General features: G+C 49.1%; 1 protein-coding gene across 4 annotated transcripts in view; it reads right to left on the bottom strand.

Annotated features, from left to right (window-relative positions):
* Positions 1 to 296: 296 nt before the first annotated feature.
* Positions 297 to 16550, bottom strand: part of MIA3 (MIA SH3 domain ER export factor 3) — a 38465-nt gene continuing 22211 nt past the window's right edge. Inside the window, exons 9-30 of one of the 4 annotated variants that reach the window (XM_068153526.1) lie at positions 15027 to 15115; positions 14735 to 14812; positions 12915 to 13025; positions 12009 to 12080; positions 11728 to 11832; positions 10084 to 10206; positions 9845 to 9968; positions 7576 to 7631; positions 7403 to 7493; positions 7132 to 7270; positions 5264 to 5365; positions 5102 to 5162; positions 4948 to 4983; positions 4789 to 4856; positions 3777 to 3874; positions 3518 to 3649; positions 3240 to 3308; positions 2548 to 2618; positions 2326 to 2397; positions 1580 to 1736; positions 856 to 1196; positions 297 to 752 (exon numbers count right to left, since the gene is read on the bottom strand). In XM_068153526.1, coding sequence (XP_068009627.1) covers positions 868 to 1196; positions 1580 to 1736; positions 2326 to 2397; positions 2548 to 2618; positions 3240 to 3308; positions 3518 to 3649; positions 3777 to 3874; positions 4789 to 4856; positions 4948 to 4983; positions 5102 to 5162; positions 5264 to 5365; positions 7132 to 7270; positions 7403 to 7493; positions 7576 to 7631; positions 9845 to 9968; positions 10084 to 10206; positions 11728 to 11832; positions 12009 to 12080; positions 12915 to 13025; positions 14735 to 14812; positions 15027 to 15115 — 2183 coding nt within the window. In that variant the 3' untranslated portion in view covers positions 297 to 752; positions 856 to 867. Of the gene's footprint in view, positions 1197 to 1579; positions 1737 to 2325; positions 2398 to 2547; positions 2619 to 3239; positions 3309 to 3517; positions 3650 to 3776; positions 3875 to 4788; positions 4857 to 4947; positions 4984 to 5101; positions 5163 to 5263; positions 5366 to 7131; positions 7271 to 7402; positions 7494 to 7575; positions 7632 to 9844; positions 9969 to 10083; positions 10207 to 11727; positions 11833 to 12008; positions 12081 to 12914; positions 13026 to 14734; positions 14813 to 15026; positions 15116 to 16550 lie in introns of all 4 variants that reach the window. The other 3 variants (XM_068153525.1, XM_068153527.1, XM_068153528.1) reach the window with 3 other exon arrangements.

Genomic DNA, 16550 nt, shown 5'->3' with positions numbered 1-16550 from the left:
GCACATTCCAATGACGAACGACTCTCTCAGGGAAGAACTTCCTCCTCACCTCCAGTCTGAACCTCCCCTGGCACAGCTTGAGACTGTGTCCTCTTGTTCTGGCGCTGGTTGCCTGGAAGAAGAGACCAACCCCTTCCTGGCTACAACCACCTTCCAGGTAGTTGTACAGGGCAGTGAGGTCACCCCTGCAGCAGTTACTCAGCCTCAATTCACTTCCTCACCCTGGCCCTGCTCTCTCTCTCTCTCTCTGATTCAGTCACCAAACAAAAAATGGCACTGAAGCAAAGCCTTCATGGTTCAGCAAAAGGAGTTTTGCTTTTTATTGTAGTTCTCCTTTCAGTACAGTGTCCTTTGTGCTTCTGATCTCTGACCAGACATCTTCCTTTAAAAAAACAACCAAACCCAACCCACCCCTACCTCCCAGTCCTCATGTAAACCCCTGGCCTACAGTAACTGCAGCTCAATGATGTGATGGAGAAGGCAGGTAAGATAGCATTTTACTTAAAAATTATTTCCACAGGAAATGATTTGATTTACATTTGTCACAAAAATCAGTTCATTCACCAACCAGTTACAGAGGCTACACTTAATCCAAACTAGCCACACAGGTACTTCCTTGCTATTGCACGTGTAGAGGAGGTTCAAGTCCAGCACAAGGAGGAGGTTCTTGCAGCCCAAGAGGATGGATGAGTTGAAGGTGATCATAAATGCACATGTCTGTAGCAATTGGATAAAAATTGATCCTGCAAAAGCTGAAACAGACTGAAATGAGACAAGTGGCTGCAAGGAGAGAGCCACTTCCTAAACTCCTGACCGCAGGAAGTGCGCTGGGGTCCATTCCCTTGAGCTGCTGACCGGAGGCTGCAGTTAGGGTTTCTGCACTGGTGGTTGTGTGTAGTCCTTTGAGCCTGGCAGCGGTGGTGGAGGGCCTGCAGGGTAGTCTCTAGGTCCTGATGGAGGCAAGTCTCTGTTAGGAGAAGGTGTATAGTCTCTGGAGCCAGGTGGGGGGAGCTGTGGGCCTGGAGGATAATCTCTTGGGCCAGGAGGACCTAGGGGTTGAAAAGGAGGGTGCCCACGTCCATAGCCTCTTGGATCTGGAGGAGGTGGCAGTGGGCCAGGAGGCAGATCTCTCATTCCTAAGGGTGGGCCAGGTAAGAAATCTCTTCCAGCTGGAGGTGGCAGAGGAGCACCACGAACTAGAAGGAAAGGAAAACACAGAGAATTAAATGAAATCTTGCTTCAGAGTAAATGGTGAAGAAGGGCCTGCTGTGTTCTTGATTTTTTTGGAGCAGCTCTGGTGTGGGTCACTGTCACATGCACACCTCTCCAGCCATGAATTATGTTCTAGTGACATGTGGCTGCTGGTTTCCAGTTTCCATGAGGTAAAATGCCTCCTTAATAGCTTGGCACGAAAGAGGCTTGAAAAACCCCACCTGTCCAAGCTCACTGAGCAAGACAGCTCCACCCCAGGAAGCAGGGGGAAGCATCTGCCATGCTAACAGGTGGCACATCTCAGTTCTGCAGCAGGCTGCTGAGAAGCACAGTGGGGCAGGTTCAGCACATGGCAATGCAACTGTACCTAGGGGCACAGGAAGAGGTCGAGGCCCAAAGTGCCCACGGAGAGCAGCCGGCGGCGGACCATAGCGAACCGGTGGTGGAAGCGGAGGGCCCATTGCTGGGGGGGTCATGATAGGTGTCCCAGGGAACGAAGGTGGGCCTTTGGGAACAGCATTAGCCTGTGGGAGATTAGGTTATTTTCAGTGGTACTGCATCACAGAAGCACTGACACTGCTGAACACCACAACCATTTGCCCAAAGACCACGAGGTGGAAAAGTAAGAACCAAACCCACACGACCAAGATGCAACACACCTCAAAACACCTTAACCAGGAGAAAAGAGGGAAAGGTACTGCCCTGTCCCTTCACCCAGAGCACCACTTGCAGTACCTAGGAGTGAATGCTTGGTGCACCTTCTGAGACAACAAATTTCCTTCAGCTAGAGCAGTACTGAAGAAACATTCAACCCCTTTTGAAGTGGCACCTTCAATTACAGGTGGAATCGTGCTGCAACACCACAGGTAAGTCAGCCTCCTGGGATTAGTGGTGTAGTCACTCAAAGCTCTTTGCCTGCAGGCCTTCACCTAAAAGATCTTGTTGCCTTAGTTCCACAACACCCAGAGAGCAACTGTTAGATAACCCTTGTGAGGCAGAGGTACCAGCCCTTGGTTAGCGTTGCAGGTTGTTACGTGGCAGCTCAGAGCACCCAGCCTGTTACTCCTCTCCATCAAAGCAGACTACCACCATATGCAGCCTCTGAATACTCACTGTAGCTGGTTCAACAGAAGGTGAAGCAGCAGTGGTTACACAAGGGGCTTCAGACTCTTGGGGAGAGGGCTGCTTTGTTTGGATTATTTTGGTTTTGGACAGCAAATAAGGGCAGTGACAGAATGTGGACAAGACAGAACATGATACAGTTAAAGAATCAGCAGGAAGTACAGTGAATCATCTACTCAATGATTCCTTGAGGTTGGGGGGTGTCCAGCTTACCACTCCATCCACTGCTGTGGAAGGGGAGGAGGTTCTTGGCACAATCATGGATGCTACAGCAGGCCCAAGGTCTGTAAAGAGAGCCACAAATACCAAGTCTTAGCAGGCTGGGGTAAGGAACATGGCTGGAGCCCCTGCTACAAGAGGGATGTGGAGGTGCTGGAACGTGTCCAGAGAAGGGCCACAAGGATGAGCAGAGGGCTGGAGCACCTCTCCTATGAGGACAGACTGAAGGAGTTGGGGCTGTTCAGTCTGCAGAAGAGAAGGCTCTGAGGTGACCTCATTGTGGTCTTCCAGTGTCTGAAGGGGGCCTACAGGAAGGCTGGGGAAGGACTTCTCAGGATCTCAGGTAGTGATAGGACTAGGGGGAATGGAATGAAGCTGGAGGTGGGGAGATTCAGGCTGGAGGTGAGGAGGAAGTTCTTCCCCATGAGAGTGGTGAAGCCCTGGAATGGGTTGTCCAGGGAGGTGGTCAAGGCCCCATCCCTGGAAGTGTTTAAGCCCAGGCCGGATGAGGCTCTGGCCAGCCTGATCTAGTGTGGGGTGTCCCTGCCCATGGCAGGGGGGTTGGAACTAGATGATCCTTGTGGTCCCTCCCAACCCTGACTGATACTATGATACTATGAAATAGCATTTCTGAACTGAAAGCAAGACTGAGTAAGTTGCAGGAGGCTGCAGCCCACATAACTTACCAGGAAGAGACATCCTTCCAGGTAACTCTGGTGGCCTTCGTGGAGCAGGGGGACCATCTACCACTGAGCCTTGAGGGGAAACAAGAACCCCAGAGACTCCAATCAACGGCTGCCTGAGCTATTTCTTGTTCTCTTACAAAACAATGACTCACCTGTGTATTAATAAAGTGGTTATCAATACTGAACACTCTCCCTAGAACCAAGACCAGACCCTAGTGCTCCTGTGGTGGTAGCAGCATTAGAGATGGTTATGACAGAAAGGAAGCTTCACTGCTTACCAAATTCACCCCTGGAGCCTTCCCTTCGAGGGGCAGAAAGGGGCCGAGCAGGAACTTCTATCATCTGCGTGGGTGATGGATTGCCTCCACTCACAGGTGATGGGCCAAAAGAGCCATCCCTGCTCAAGGGCCCTAGGCCAAGGAGAAGAAAAAAAAACCAAGAATGCTTGATTTACTGTTCTACAATTTATCAGAGCCTTATTGGTTTAGGAGTTACTGCCTCAAAGAGCAAACACTGGGGAGGAACAGCAGCATTTACCTTGGCGTGGGGGGACCTGGCGATTGGGTCTGCCTGGAGTTGGCTTTACAATGAGTGGTCTTTGAAGCATGGTGAGCTTTAGGTTTACATCTATTAGTCTAATTTGAAACAAAAAGACACACATATCTATATTTGGTTTGAATTATTCAAACAATACATGTCACTTATATTTGTTATAAAATGCAACAAGGCAAACTGCAGAAGCTTTCACCGAGAAGTCTTCTTTTTACCATCAACGCTGTTTAATACTGGTTTCAAATTCCTAACTCAGACATGTCCTGCATTACATGAGAGGAAATGCCCCAAAAATGGGCCAGGGGAGGTGGAGGTTGGATATCAGGAAGAATTTCTTTACTGGAAGAGTGGTCAGGCTTTGCAAGGGGCTGCCCAGGGAGGTGGTGGAGTCACCATTCCTGGAGGCGTCCAAGAAATGTGTGGACAGGGCACTTTGGTACATGGTTTGATTAGGCCATGGGGTTGATGGTTGGATTCACTGATCTTTGAGGTCTTTCCCAACCCAAACAATCTATGATTTGAAGCACACACAGTTGCCCTGCTTGAGCTCCTCCTGAGGGGAAGAGAGGGAAGAGAGGGAAGAGAGGGAAGAGAGGGAAGAGAGGGAAGAGAGGGAAGAGAGGGAAGAGAGGGAAGAGAGGGAAGAGAGGGAAGAGAGGGAAGAGAGGGAAGAGAGGGAAGAGAGGGAAGAGAGGGAAGAGAGGGAAGAGAGGGAAGAGAGGGAAGAGAGGGAAGAGAGGGAAGAGAGGGAAGAGAGGGAAGAGAGGGAAGAGAGGGAAGAGAGGGAAGAGAGGGAAGAGAGGGAAGAGAGGGAAGAGAGGGAAGAGAGGGAAGAGAGGGAAGAGAGGGAAGAGAGGGAGAAGACCAGACCAGGTTGGAAGAGACCTTCAAGATCATCGTGTCCAACCTATCATCCAACACCACCTAATCACCTAACCCGTGCAGTCATCATGCAGCATGTTCAAAGAGCAATGCAAGTGGTCTGCTCTGCACTCACTTTTGTCTCAGGCTGGCTGCTTCTCTTTTTTCTTTAGACAGAGCTCTCTCAGCAGCGCGGGCAAGGATCTGTTAGGGAGAATTTTGCCAACTGCATTAGCTGCACCAACCTGAGGTCAAACCCAAATTCTTTGCCTCAGCAAATGGCAAGCATCCTTACCCAATTGTCATGTGCCTTTTTCTCATGAGCAGCAATCTGAGAAGAAAAGAAGGGTTTTAGTATGATCTGTGTCAGCCCTCTCCAGTAACTCCCTACAGGGCACTGGAATGGTGCAGTAAAAGGTGACACAACCACCAGCAAGCAAGAGCTGTACCTGGTTTTTGTAAGACCTCTCTGTTTTTTGTAATTCATCTTCCATTTCTTGGATCCTTTGCCTGTACCAAACAAAAGAAAAAGAGGGGAAAGAGAAGTTTCAATGACTGCTGTTCCAGAGCTGAAACAAAGGAAAACAACAGACTTCAGCAACTGAGCTTACTTGTAAACTTTCACTTCCTCGATGGCCAGCACAGCCTTTTCATCTGCAGCAGACAACTTCTGCTCCTTCTCCTGGCGCTCATATTCCTCCTGGGTTAGTTTCCTGCATCAGGGAAAAAAGCAGCACCATGTATTCCACCCTTCTCCACCTACAACTCAGATACAAGGTGTTCCTCTGCTACCAGCAGTGACATCAAGATCTATGCTACTGTGTAAGAATACAGAGAACAAAGAGATTACTTTTGAAACCAGCCAGACAAATACTGTCTCTTGAAACCAACAAACCATGTATCAAACAGACTCCTCTCTCTATTAAACCTGAAAAATAAGGACTGGGAAGTTCTGAGAGTACCTAAAAGATCTAAACCCACTGATTCTGACTGAGGTCAGCATAACTCAAATCTTAATGGCCACAATCTTCTCCTTGACATTTCTGAACAATAGAATAGAATAAACCAGGTTGGAAGAGACCTTCAAGATTATTGTGTCCAACCTATCATCCAACATCACCTAATCAATGTGGCATAGCAACCACAGAATCTGCAGACAAAGCCATCCATCAGCAGCACTCTGAGCTGGGTTAGGAACTGGCTGGATGGCCGAACCCAGAGAGTGGTGGTGAATGGTGTCACATCCAGCTGGTGGCCAGTCAGTAGTGGAGTCCCCCAGGGATCAGTGCTGGGCCCCATCCTCTTTAACATCTTTATTGATGATCTGGATGAGGGCATTGAGTCCATCATCAGTAAATTTGCTGATGACACCAAGCTGGGGGCAGGAGTTGATCTGCTGGAGGGTAGAGAGGCTCTGCAGAGAGACCTTGACAGGCTGGACAGATGGGCAGAGTCCAACGGCAGGAGATTGAACACATCCAAGTGCCAGGTTCTGCACATCAGCCACAACAACCCCAGGCAGTGCTACAGGCTGGGGGCAGAGTGGCTGGAGAGCAGCCAGGCAGAGAGGGACCTGGGGGTGCTGGTTGATGGTAGGATGAACATGAGCCTGCAGTGTGCCCAGGCAGCCAGGAGGGCCAATGGCATCCTGGCCTGCATCAAGAACAGTGTGGCCAGCAGGAGCAGGGAGGTCATTGTGCCCCTGTACACTGCACTGGTTAGGCCACACCTCGAGTCCTGTGTCCAGTTCTGGGCCCCTCAGTTTAGGAAGGAGGTTGACTTGCTGGAACGAGTCCAGAGAAGGGCAACAAAGTTAGTGAGGGGCTTGGAACACAGCCCTGTGAGGAGAGACTGAGGGAGCTGGGGTTGCTCAGCCTGGAGAGGAGGAGACTCAGGGGTGACCTTATTGCTCTCTACAACTACCTGAAGGGAGGTTGTAGACAGGCAGAGGTTGGTCTCTTCTCCCAGGCAGCCAGCACCAGAACAAGAGGACACAGTCTCAGGCTGCGCCAGGGGAGGTTCAGGCTGGAGGTCAGGAGGAAGTTTTACACAGAGAGAGTGATTGCCCATTGGAATGGGCTGCCCGGGGAGGTGATGGAGTCACCACCACTGGAGGTGTTCAGGAGGAGACTTGACAGGGTGCTTGGTTACATGGGTTAGTTGATTAGGTGGTGTTGGGTGATAAGTTGGACATGATGATCTTGAAGGTCTCTTCCAGTCTGGTCTGGTCTGGTCTATTCTATTCTATTCTCTTTCATCCATCTTCCTCTTCTTGGGGTTTTTACTCTAATGTTGGAAGGCAACATTGTGCATGGTTAAGTGAGAGTCTCTTTAGGGTCACTAAGTGGTGGAAAAACCTCACCAGCTTTCATTCCAAATACACCTTCAAATGATTTGATCCTTCTGAGCAAAGAGCAGGTGGAGAGTAGCTATGATAGAGGATGCTAAGTTGTCAAAAAGCAATGAAAGGAAGGCTTACTTCTGGAGTGCCATCTCCTTCTGCTGGTAAAGTTCACCAAGGATCTCCACTTTCTGCTGCAGGGTTTTGCACTCATTCTCCAGTCGAGCTTTGGCCGACTGCAGCGAGGAGGAGTCGTGCTCTAATTTTTTGATTTGCTCTGTTGGAGGAACAAAGGTAGGTGAGGAAGTTGAAAGAAGCTGCAATGCAAACTGCTATGACCTTTCAAATGCTGTTTTCAAACTGCAAACAGCATTTCATCCTAACCATTCTTCTTTATGGCTAAGCTCACCTTCCAGCTCGTGTCGTGCCGCCACCTCATCGCTCAGTTTGGACTGCAGAAGGTTTCTGTCTTCCTCAACCAAGGATAACATGGTTTTCACCTGAAAAGGCAAGCAGGAAGTTTATGGTCTGAGGCACAGCAGTCATGTGGTGGCATCTATTAGATTATCTTGTGCAGCATACCCTGGAGACATCCATCATCTGCTTAATCTGCGTCTTCATCTTCTCGCTCTCATTGTCTAGAAGAGAAAAAGACATTTTGTTTTCCCTGTCTCCCAACCCCACTGCCCTGAAATGTAGAACTGCTATAAACAATGCTCCCTACACTTCAATCTGGGATAGATCTCTTACACAGTAAAAAAAAGACCCAAACAACAAACCAACAACACACCAAGGATACCCCAAAACAACAACAAAAATACTCCAACCAACCAAAGCCACAAAAAACAAACCCCAGGCCAAAACCAAACCAGACCAACCCCCCCCCCCCCAGCAGACTAATAAAAACAACAACAAACCCTCACACAACAGAATCATAGAATCAGTAAGGTTGGAAAAGACCTCAGGGATTATCAAGTCCAACCTGTCACCCAACACCTCCTGATAACTAAACCATGGCTCCAAGGGCCACAGCCAAGCCTTTTCTGAACACCTGGAAGACCAAGGCTGGGTCACCTGCCAACTGGCAGCAGAGGCAAGGTGCAGAAAGTCACCTGCCCTGTCCACCCCAGGCAGCAGCTTTGGAGGGAGCAGCCCAAAATGAAGCCACAACTGTCCTGAGCTTCAGCTTGACCCAAACCCTCCTCTCATCTCCTCCTTGGCCAAAACCCTCCTGAGCTCCTCCCTGGCCCAAAGCCTCTTCAGCCATCCTCACTGAAGTTGTGTTCTGAAGAAAGCTGGGGCCACTGATGAAGAGGACACCTCCAGGTGAGACAGAGAGGGGCCACAGCAGGCACTCAGTATCACACAGTATCACTTAGGTTGGAAAGGACCTCGAGGATCATCGAGTCCAACCTATCAACACAGACCCCATGACTAGACCATGGCACCAAGTGCCACGTCCAATCTCCCCTTGAACGCCTCCAGGGTCGATGACTCAACCACCTCCCTGGGCAACCCGTTCCAATGCCGAATGACTCGCTCAGTGAAGAACTTCCTCCTCACCTCCTCTAAACCTCCCCTGGTGCAGCTTGAGACTGTGTCCCCTTGTTCTGGTTCTGGTTGCCTGGGAGAAGAGGCCAACCCCTTCCTGGCTACAACCACCTTTCAGGGAGTTGTAGAGGGCAATGAGGTCACCCCTGAGCCTCCTCTTCTCCAGGCTAAACAATCCCAGCTCCCTCAGCCTCTCCTCATAGGGCTTGTGTTCAAGGCCTCTCCCCAGCCTTGTTGCCCTTCTCTGGACACGCTCAAGTGTTTCGATGTCCTTCTTAAACTGAGGGGCCCAGAACTGGACACAGTACTCAAGGTGCAGCCTAACCAAAGCAGAGTACAGGGGCACTATGACCTCCCTGCTCCTGCTGGCCACACCATTCCTAATGCAGGCCAGGATGCCATTGGCCCTCCTGGCCACCTGGGCACACTGTTGACTCATATTCAGGTGGCTGTCAATCAGCACCCCCAGGTCCCTCTCTGTTTGGGAGCTCTCCAGCCACTCCGACCCCAGCCTGTAGCTCTGCATGGGATTGCCGTAGCCAAAGTGCAGCACTCGGCACTTGGACTTGTTGAATGCCATCCCAGCACAGCTGGGGGGCAAAAACCCACCACAGCAATTCCATGACAAGCACAACTATTAGATTGAATCCAAAAGGCATTCAGGAGAGTCTTTCATGTCAGTTCTCCTAGCCACCACACTAACATCAACGTGAGCACTACCTAGTATTAATGTGAATAGAGCTGGACATAGCATCTGACAAACCAAAAGGTGGAAGCTTCCAGCCCACACATACCATATGGCTGGAAAAAAGGGGGGAAAAAATACATGAAGGAAAATAAAAGCTACAAGAGGACTTCCAAAAGCAGAGATGTAGCAAAGCCCTGTGCAACAGCAGGCATGGCAAACTGCCTGAGTGCTTTTGAAAAGGTCCATTTCAGTCTCTCAGATTTAAACTATGTGATCACCTGAACTAGTTACCTGCCTAGAGGTAAGCACAATGCTCACTAAGGATTCATACTAAACATAAATGTGGCATAAGAACAAAGCAGATTCTCAGCTTTCAGAACATGCTTAGTTACCAACCTTTATAGCCCCCAGCTTTAAAACTGTGTCATTGCACTTAGAGCATTCCTAAAAGCAAAGCTACAAGCAGTTATTGGGCTTTTTAATGGTTCCTCCCTTCAGTCAGGAGCTATTTTTGGTCTCACAGGGAGCTACATGCAAGGCCTCCCCCTGTGCCCCATCGCACCACACACGCCTCAGCCACTGGCCGAGCAGCAGGAGGTGGCATCACTGTACCTGGCAACTCTCCATTGGCCAGATCTTCTCCTGTGCTCCACTCACGCCCTTCCTCATCCTTCCTGGCCTCAGCTGCTGAATCCATGTCAAGCTGTTTCAGCTGCATAATGCAGTTAGTTAAAACCTGGGGATAAAAGAAAAGGTTCACTGAGGAAGAATGGCTCTGCATTTTTCAAGCCTTTCTAAGTACTTTCTGATGTGTAACATTTAAAAGCAAGCTTGTAGTAGTGTGAACCTACTTCAATTTCATTCTCCTTGTAGGCAAGGGCTTCTTCTATGTCCTTCTGAGATTTCTGATACAGTTTGATCTGCTCACTGAGCTCAGCATGCCTCTCACTCCAACCTTCAGCTTCTTTCAGCAGCTGTACAAAACACCAAAGGCAAGATGAGAATTTGTTGTTAGTACAGGGTAAATGGAATGAAAATCTGCTTCACTGCCAGCTCTGGTGATCACCAATCACCACAGGCTCCAGACACAGAGGGCAAGCTTCACAGTCACCACACTCAGCCCTGGTCCATTGGTAGAACTGGATGCTGGGAATCTTTCTGTACTATTAAAGGGGTTTACTAATTTGGTATTTTCTCAGCCAATATCCCAACATTTGCCCAGGGAGGTGGTGGGGTCACCATCCCTGGAGGCGTTCAAGAGGAGACTGGACGTGGCACTTGGTGCCGTGGTCTAGTCATGGGGTCTGTGTTGATAGGTTGGACTCGATGATCCTTGAGGTCTCTTCCAGCCTTAGCTATACTGTGATACTGTAACATCACAACCTAACTGCTCATACACTTCAAAATATGAGGAATTAATTGCAGTCCAGGGGTCATCAAGCCCCATTCCTTTAAAGGCCATCTAGGAAGGAAATCACACAGATATTTACAATCATTTGTAAAATAACTTGTCCTTTCAGGGCTGAAGGCCCTCCCCATTCAGCCTAGCTTCAGAATGGCTTTGTGGCAACTCTTCCCTCAGTGCTGATTATGCAATGACTGCCACATCTGCACAGACTTGCTGTGAAGTTCTTCACCATGAGAGTGGTGAAGCACTGGAATGTGTTGTCCAGGGAGGTGGTCGAGGCCCCGTCCCTGGAGGTGTTTAAGCCCAGGCTGGATGAGGCTCTGGCCAGCCTGATCTAGTGTAATAGGGTGTCCAGTTACAAGAGGGATGTGGAAGTGCTGGAACGTGTCCAGAGAAGGGCCACAAGGATGATCAGAGGGCTGGAGCACCTCTCCTGTGAGGACAGACTGAAGGAGTTGGGGCTGTTCAGTCTGCAGAAGAGAAGGCTCCGAGGTGACCTCATTGTGGTCTTCCAGTATCTGAAGGGGGCCTACAGGAAGGCTGGGGAAGGACTTCTCAGGATCTCAGGTAGTGATAGGACTAGGGGGAATGGAATGAAGCTGGAGGTGGGGAGATTCTGGCTAGATGTGAGGAGGAGGTTCTTCACCATGAGAGTGGTGAGGCCCTGGAATGGGTTGTCCAGGGAGGTGGTCTAGGTCCCATCCCTGGGGGTGTTCAAGCCCAGGCTGGATGAGGCTCTGGGCAGCCTGATCTAGTGTGGGGTGTCCCTGCCCATGGCAGGGGGGTTGGAACTAGATGATCCTTGTGGTCCTTTCCAACCCTGACTGATACTATGATACTAAGTTGCTGACAACACACTCGAATCACTGGAAGTGGCAAAGCCTTCCTGCTGCAAAGATGTGGCTCAAAAAAGCCTGTGCAGGCAGGTGCAAGGGGGTTAAATTCTATCTTGATAACATGAAATGTGAAATTCTGACATGTTAACAAAACAGAGACATGCTGAAGTTATACTCAAGAAAACTAGGAATAGAGCCATCATGTTCCCTTCACCTGAGAACCAGAGTCGCACAGCCTGGGCATCACTTACTTGCTCCTTGCTCTTTTTCAGCCGGGCATTCTCTTCCTGCACATGCTGGAGCTCAGACTTCACCTTTTTCTCACTTAGTTTAGCTTCATTAAGGGCTATCTGCACCTACACAGGAAGCAAAAAGGAACAAAAAGACATCAAGTCAAACGGTAATGGAGTAAGAGCTACAGATTACCTCATAAAATGGCAAAGAAAAAGGTCTATGTGCACAAGCTGCTGTCTTCTATTACATCCTAGGTACAAGAAGTGTGACTGTTGAGAGGGTGTAGGTAATGCTTTACCTCTGAAAGCTCTGCAGAATGCATACTGATAGCCTCTTGGAGTTTCTCCAAGGACTTCTGGGTTTCAGAGATCTGTGTAAGGAAAAAAGATGAGCTGTGACTTGGCAGTAGCCTGGTACATGGCTCAGGCTGATGAATCATTTTACCTGTGTGACTGAACTTCCCCTTTATGCTTTCAAAACACCAGCAAGCTTCCCCTTAAAGCAGCCATTGAACTAGGAGCAACACAGTGCTGCCTTATCAGCAAGGTGAGAAATGGAAACACACAGCACACTGGAATCAGCATCTCCCATGGCTGCCCATTTGTGGCTAAGAAGTTTCCCCTGTACACCTGCAACAGTCTAGAAGGAAAGCAACACGTGCTGCTGCCCTTAGCAACAACCTTTGACCAAAACTACACCAAAGGCCTTGCTGGAGCTTACCATTAATAAAGAACCATCAGGTTTTTAAAAGAAAGGGAAAAAAAAAAGGGGGGGGGGGGAAGAAAACCCTTAAGTATCTCAAGAATTAAAGATCCTCACACTTAATCCAGAACTAAATGCTTCCTTCAAGTACAAGGAAACAACTCTTGTTAACCCAAAACCTTCAGCTCATACTGTTAAGGAGCTTCCTGGCTCCATCTAGGACACAGTAGACCAGTCCTTGACTTGGATACATTGGTTTGTGTGTGAAAGCACATAACCATGCAAGTCCATCAAAACAACCTACCATCAACAACAAAAAAAAACCCACAAACAACAGATCCTCCCTCTTCAAGCCTGGGATGAACCTGGAATTTCATTTCAGTTCTCTTTTGGAGGAGGCTCATCTCATTTGTTCTGCCCCTATCTGGTTACCCAGCAGGTCATGGCCAGCTTTCAGGGTGATGTTAAGAACATGACAGCACACAAGTGTGGCTGCTCTTACCTTGTTCTGCTTCTTCTCGTTCTTTTTTCTCTCTGTTTCAAGCATTTTCTGCAGATTTTTCACTTTGTCATCCAGCTGATGATTTGCTTCTTCCAATTCTTTGACAGTGTCCTTGAAAACAAAACCAAAACAGAACACCAAATATGAAAGATGCACAGAATGGCTTAGGTTGGAAGGGACCTTGAAGATCATCTAGCTCCAAGCCCCTTGCCACGGGCAGGGATGCCACCCACTAGACCAGGCTGCTCAAAAGCCTCATCATGAGCTGGCCAAGCTGCTCTCCATCATTTCCCTCCAGTCCTGGCTCACTGGAGAGGTCCCAGGTGACTGGAAGCTGGCCAACGTGGTCCCCATCCACAAGAAGGGTCGGATGGAGGAACCTGGAAACTCCAGGCCAGTCAGCCTGACCTCAGTGCCAGGGAAAGTGATGGAGCAGATTATCCTGGTGGCAATAACTGCACCTGAAGGATGGCCAAGGGCTCAGGTCCAGCCAGCATGGATTTAGGAGGGGCAGGTCCTGCCTCTCCAACCTGATCTCCTTCTATGATCAGGTGACCCGTCTGGTGGACGTGGAGGCCTGTGGATGTGGTCTACCTGGACTTCAGCAAGGCCTTTGACACCGTCCCCCACAGCAAACTGCTATCTAAGCTGTCAGCTCGTGGCTTGGAGCACAACACTCTGTGCTGGGTTAGAAACTGGCTGGAGGCTGAGCCCAGAGAGTGGTGGTGAATGGTGCCACAGCCAGCTGGCAGCCAGTCACCAGTGGCGTCCCCCAGGGATCAGTGCTGGGCCCCATCCTCTTAAACATCTTCACTGATGATCTGGATGAGGGGGGCGAGACAGTCATCAGCAAGTTTGCAGATGACACAAAGTTAGGGGCAGATGTTAGTCAGTTAGAGGGTAGAAAGCTCTGCAGAGGGACCTCGACTGACTGGACAGATGGGCAGAGTCCAATGGGATGGCTTTCAACAAGTCCAAGTGCCGAGTGCTGCACTTTGGCCACAGCAATCCCGTGCAGAGCTATAGGCTGGGGTCACAGTGGCTGAGAGCTGCCAAACAGAGAGGGACCTGGGGGTGCTGATCGACAGCCACCTGAATATGAGCCAGCAGTGTGCCCAGGTGGCCAAGAAGGCAAATGGCATCCTGGCCTGCATTAGGAATAGTGTGGCCAGCAGGAGCAGAGAAGTCATTGTGCCCCTGTACACTGCACTGGTTAGGCCACACCTTGAGTACTGTGTCCAGTTCTGGGCCCCTCAGTTTAAGAAGGACATTGAGACACTTGAACGTGTCCAGAGAAGGGCAACAAGGCTGGGGAGAGGCCTTGAGCGCAGCCCTGTGAGGAGAGGCTGAGGGAGCTGGGATTGTTTAGCCTGGAGAAGAGGAGGCTCAGGGGTGACCTCATTGCCCTCTACAACTACCTGAAGGGAGGTTGTAGCCAGGAAGGGGCTGGCCTCTTCTCCCAGGCAACCAGCACCAGAACAAGGGGACACAGTCTCAAGCTGCGCCAGGGGAGGTTTAGACTGGAGGTGAGGAGAAAGTTCTTCCCAGAGAGAGTCATTTGTCATTGGAATGTGCTGCCCAGGGAGGTGGTGGAGTCCCCATCCCTGGAGGCGTTCAAGAGGGGATTGGATGTGGCACTAGGTGCCGTGGTTTAGTCATGAGGTCTGTGGTGACAGGTTGGACTCGATGATCCTCGAGGTCTCTTCCAACCTTAGTTATACTGTGATCTAGGCCAGAAGGCTCAAGGCCTCAAGATCAGCTCAAGCAAATGAGTTTGTTGATGGTTTTGCTTTCATTAGAGACAACTAACTGTTTCTTACCTTAAGCCCTGCAGTTTCATCAGAGAGAATGTCTTTTTGTTCTTGGGCCACTTTCACAGATTCCTTTGCTTCCTTTATCTAAGCACAGAAACAACCAAACAGAACTGAGGAAAAAACAAAAACCTGTCCCCATGATATTCAGTAAGAGTAGAAAACACAAATAGCAGCTGAGGAAAAAAAAATCTGTCCCCATGATACTCAGTAAGAGTAGAAGACACAAATAGCAGCTGCTGCAGTGACTGTGCCATTAAATGAGAACCAGGAAATCAGGAAGCAAAAGCTACAACGATACCTTGTGATCATACTCTGAGATCTTCTCTAAGATTTCTGTTTTTTCTTGCAGGAGGTTTTTAATCTTCTCAGCAAGCTGCTTTTCAGTCACTAGGGGGTAAAAAAAAAGCAAAATCAAAAAGGCAAGCTTCCAGTAACTGTAGTTCATATCCAGGGGGGTGGTGGGGAGTCAGAGCTATGGTTACTACAGCTCCAGGGAACATTTTCCAGGACTAAAGCATAAATCAGGACAGTGCCAATTCCATGGCAGCCAGCCCTTCTTGCAGGAGTCTAAGTATCTCCAGGTTTCATTGAAAGCTGGACACTGACACAAGGCATACAGCTCTTGCATCCATGGCACAGAAGCTCATCACACAATGCACAGTGGAGCAGAGTAAGCTGCTGGCTACACACAGATTAAGATGCATTCAAGGGAAGAAGTGGCAGCAAGGATGTCAGAGCAGACTGACTGCTGCTTTAACAACTGGGGGGAAATGCAACACCTTCCTTAACCACCATTTTCTACTGTGTTGAAACCACATGTTTAGTTAGCAAAGGTAAGAGGATGAAAGCTCTGGAAGACCTACTGGGAACAGAAAGGAGACTGGCAGCTAGCAGACAGCATCAGAAAGCCTCAGGGAGCTGCACTGCTTTCTAACAGACCTCCAAAGGGCTGTGACCAAGCAACAGTTCTTTAGGCATGCATTTGTTTCTCAACCTGAACAGGTTGCCAACCAACTCCTAGGATTCCACCAAGATCATTAACATACTTCCTCTATTGCAAATGAAAGAATGTCCAACTGCCCTTCTTTTTCAAATCCCAAACCACCTCAAGTCCCATTTGCCCCACAGCAAATCCTGAGGCACAAACAGGAAGCACTGGTTGTTCCATCTGCATCCCACAGGGTGCAATGGCAACTGCTGCTCCTCCTTCCCCACCCACACGCAGGATTCCGGGCCAGAGGGCCCTGCTCTGTTGAGCACCAACACGGACTGCTGAGGCATAAGACAACTCTCAGCAGTCTAAGGAGGGCAAGAATCCCTGCATTAGCTGGCTCTCCCAATTTTACCACTGCCATGAAGAGGAGGGATTCCAAATTCCTTTGGGATTCCAAATGTAATCTATCTTTAAACCATCTTGGTCACTCTTATTGTTCCTCTATTTTGGATAAAGAGTTTAAGATCAGCATGACCTTTATCATGCTTGAAGAATCTCTCTTGCTCTCAGCTTTACTAGTTTCTATACACTGCCACCCAAAACCATATATTTGGGGTGGGGAGGAGGAGAAAGGAAGATTAGATCTACAGTCCTGTTTGTTTTTAGAGTGGGAGGATATTCCTACCCCTCCAATTACTGTAATTGTTTGGCAGTATAAAAATCACCTTACAGGTCTAAGATAGATTTTTACTCAGCTCACCAATTCTGCATTAATTCTATAGAAGGAAACTGCAGTGCAACTACAAAGAAACTAAGAGAGGAATGATTGGAAAGTGGTAGTTTGAGAAAGAAAGAGGTAGAGAGCTCGTGTGAAGCCAGTTACTTTTT

This window comes from Melanerpes formicivorus, unplaced genomic scaffold, assembly GCF_026170545.1.
Source record: "Melanerpes formicivorus ecotype bairdi unplaced genomic scaffold, bMelFor1.0.p_v2 SCAF_26, whole genome shotgun sequence".
NCBI classification, from domain to species: Eukaryota; Metazoa; Chordata; class Aves; order Piciformes; family Picidae; genus Melanerpes; species Melanerpes formicivorus.
The sequence above is the reverse complement of the archived record's forward strand: the minus strand, read 5'-3'. Positions and strand labels throughout refer to the sequence as shown.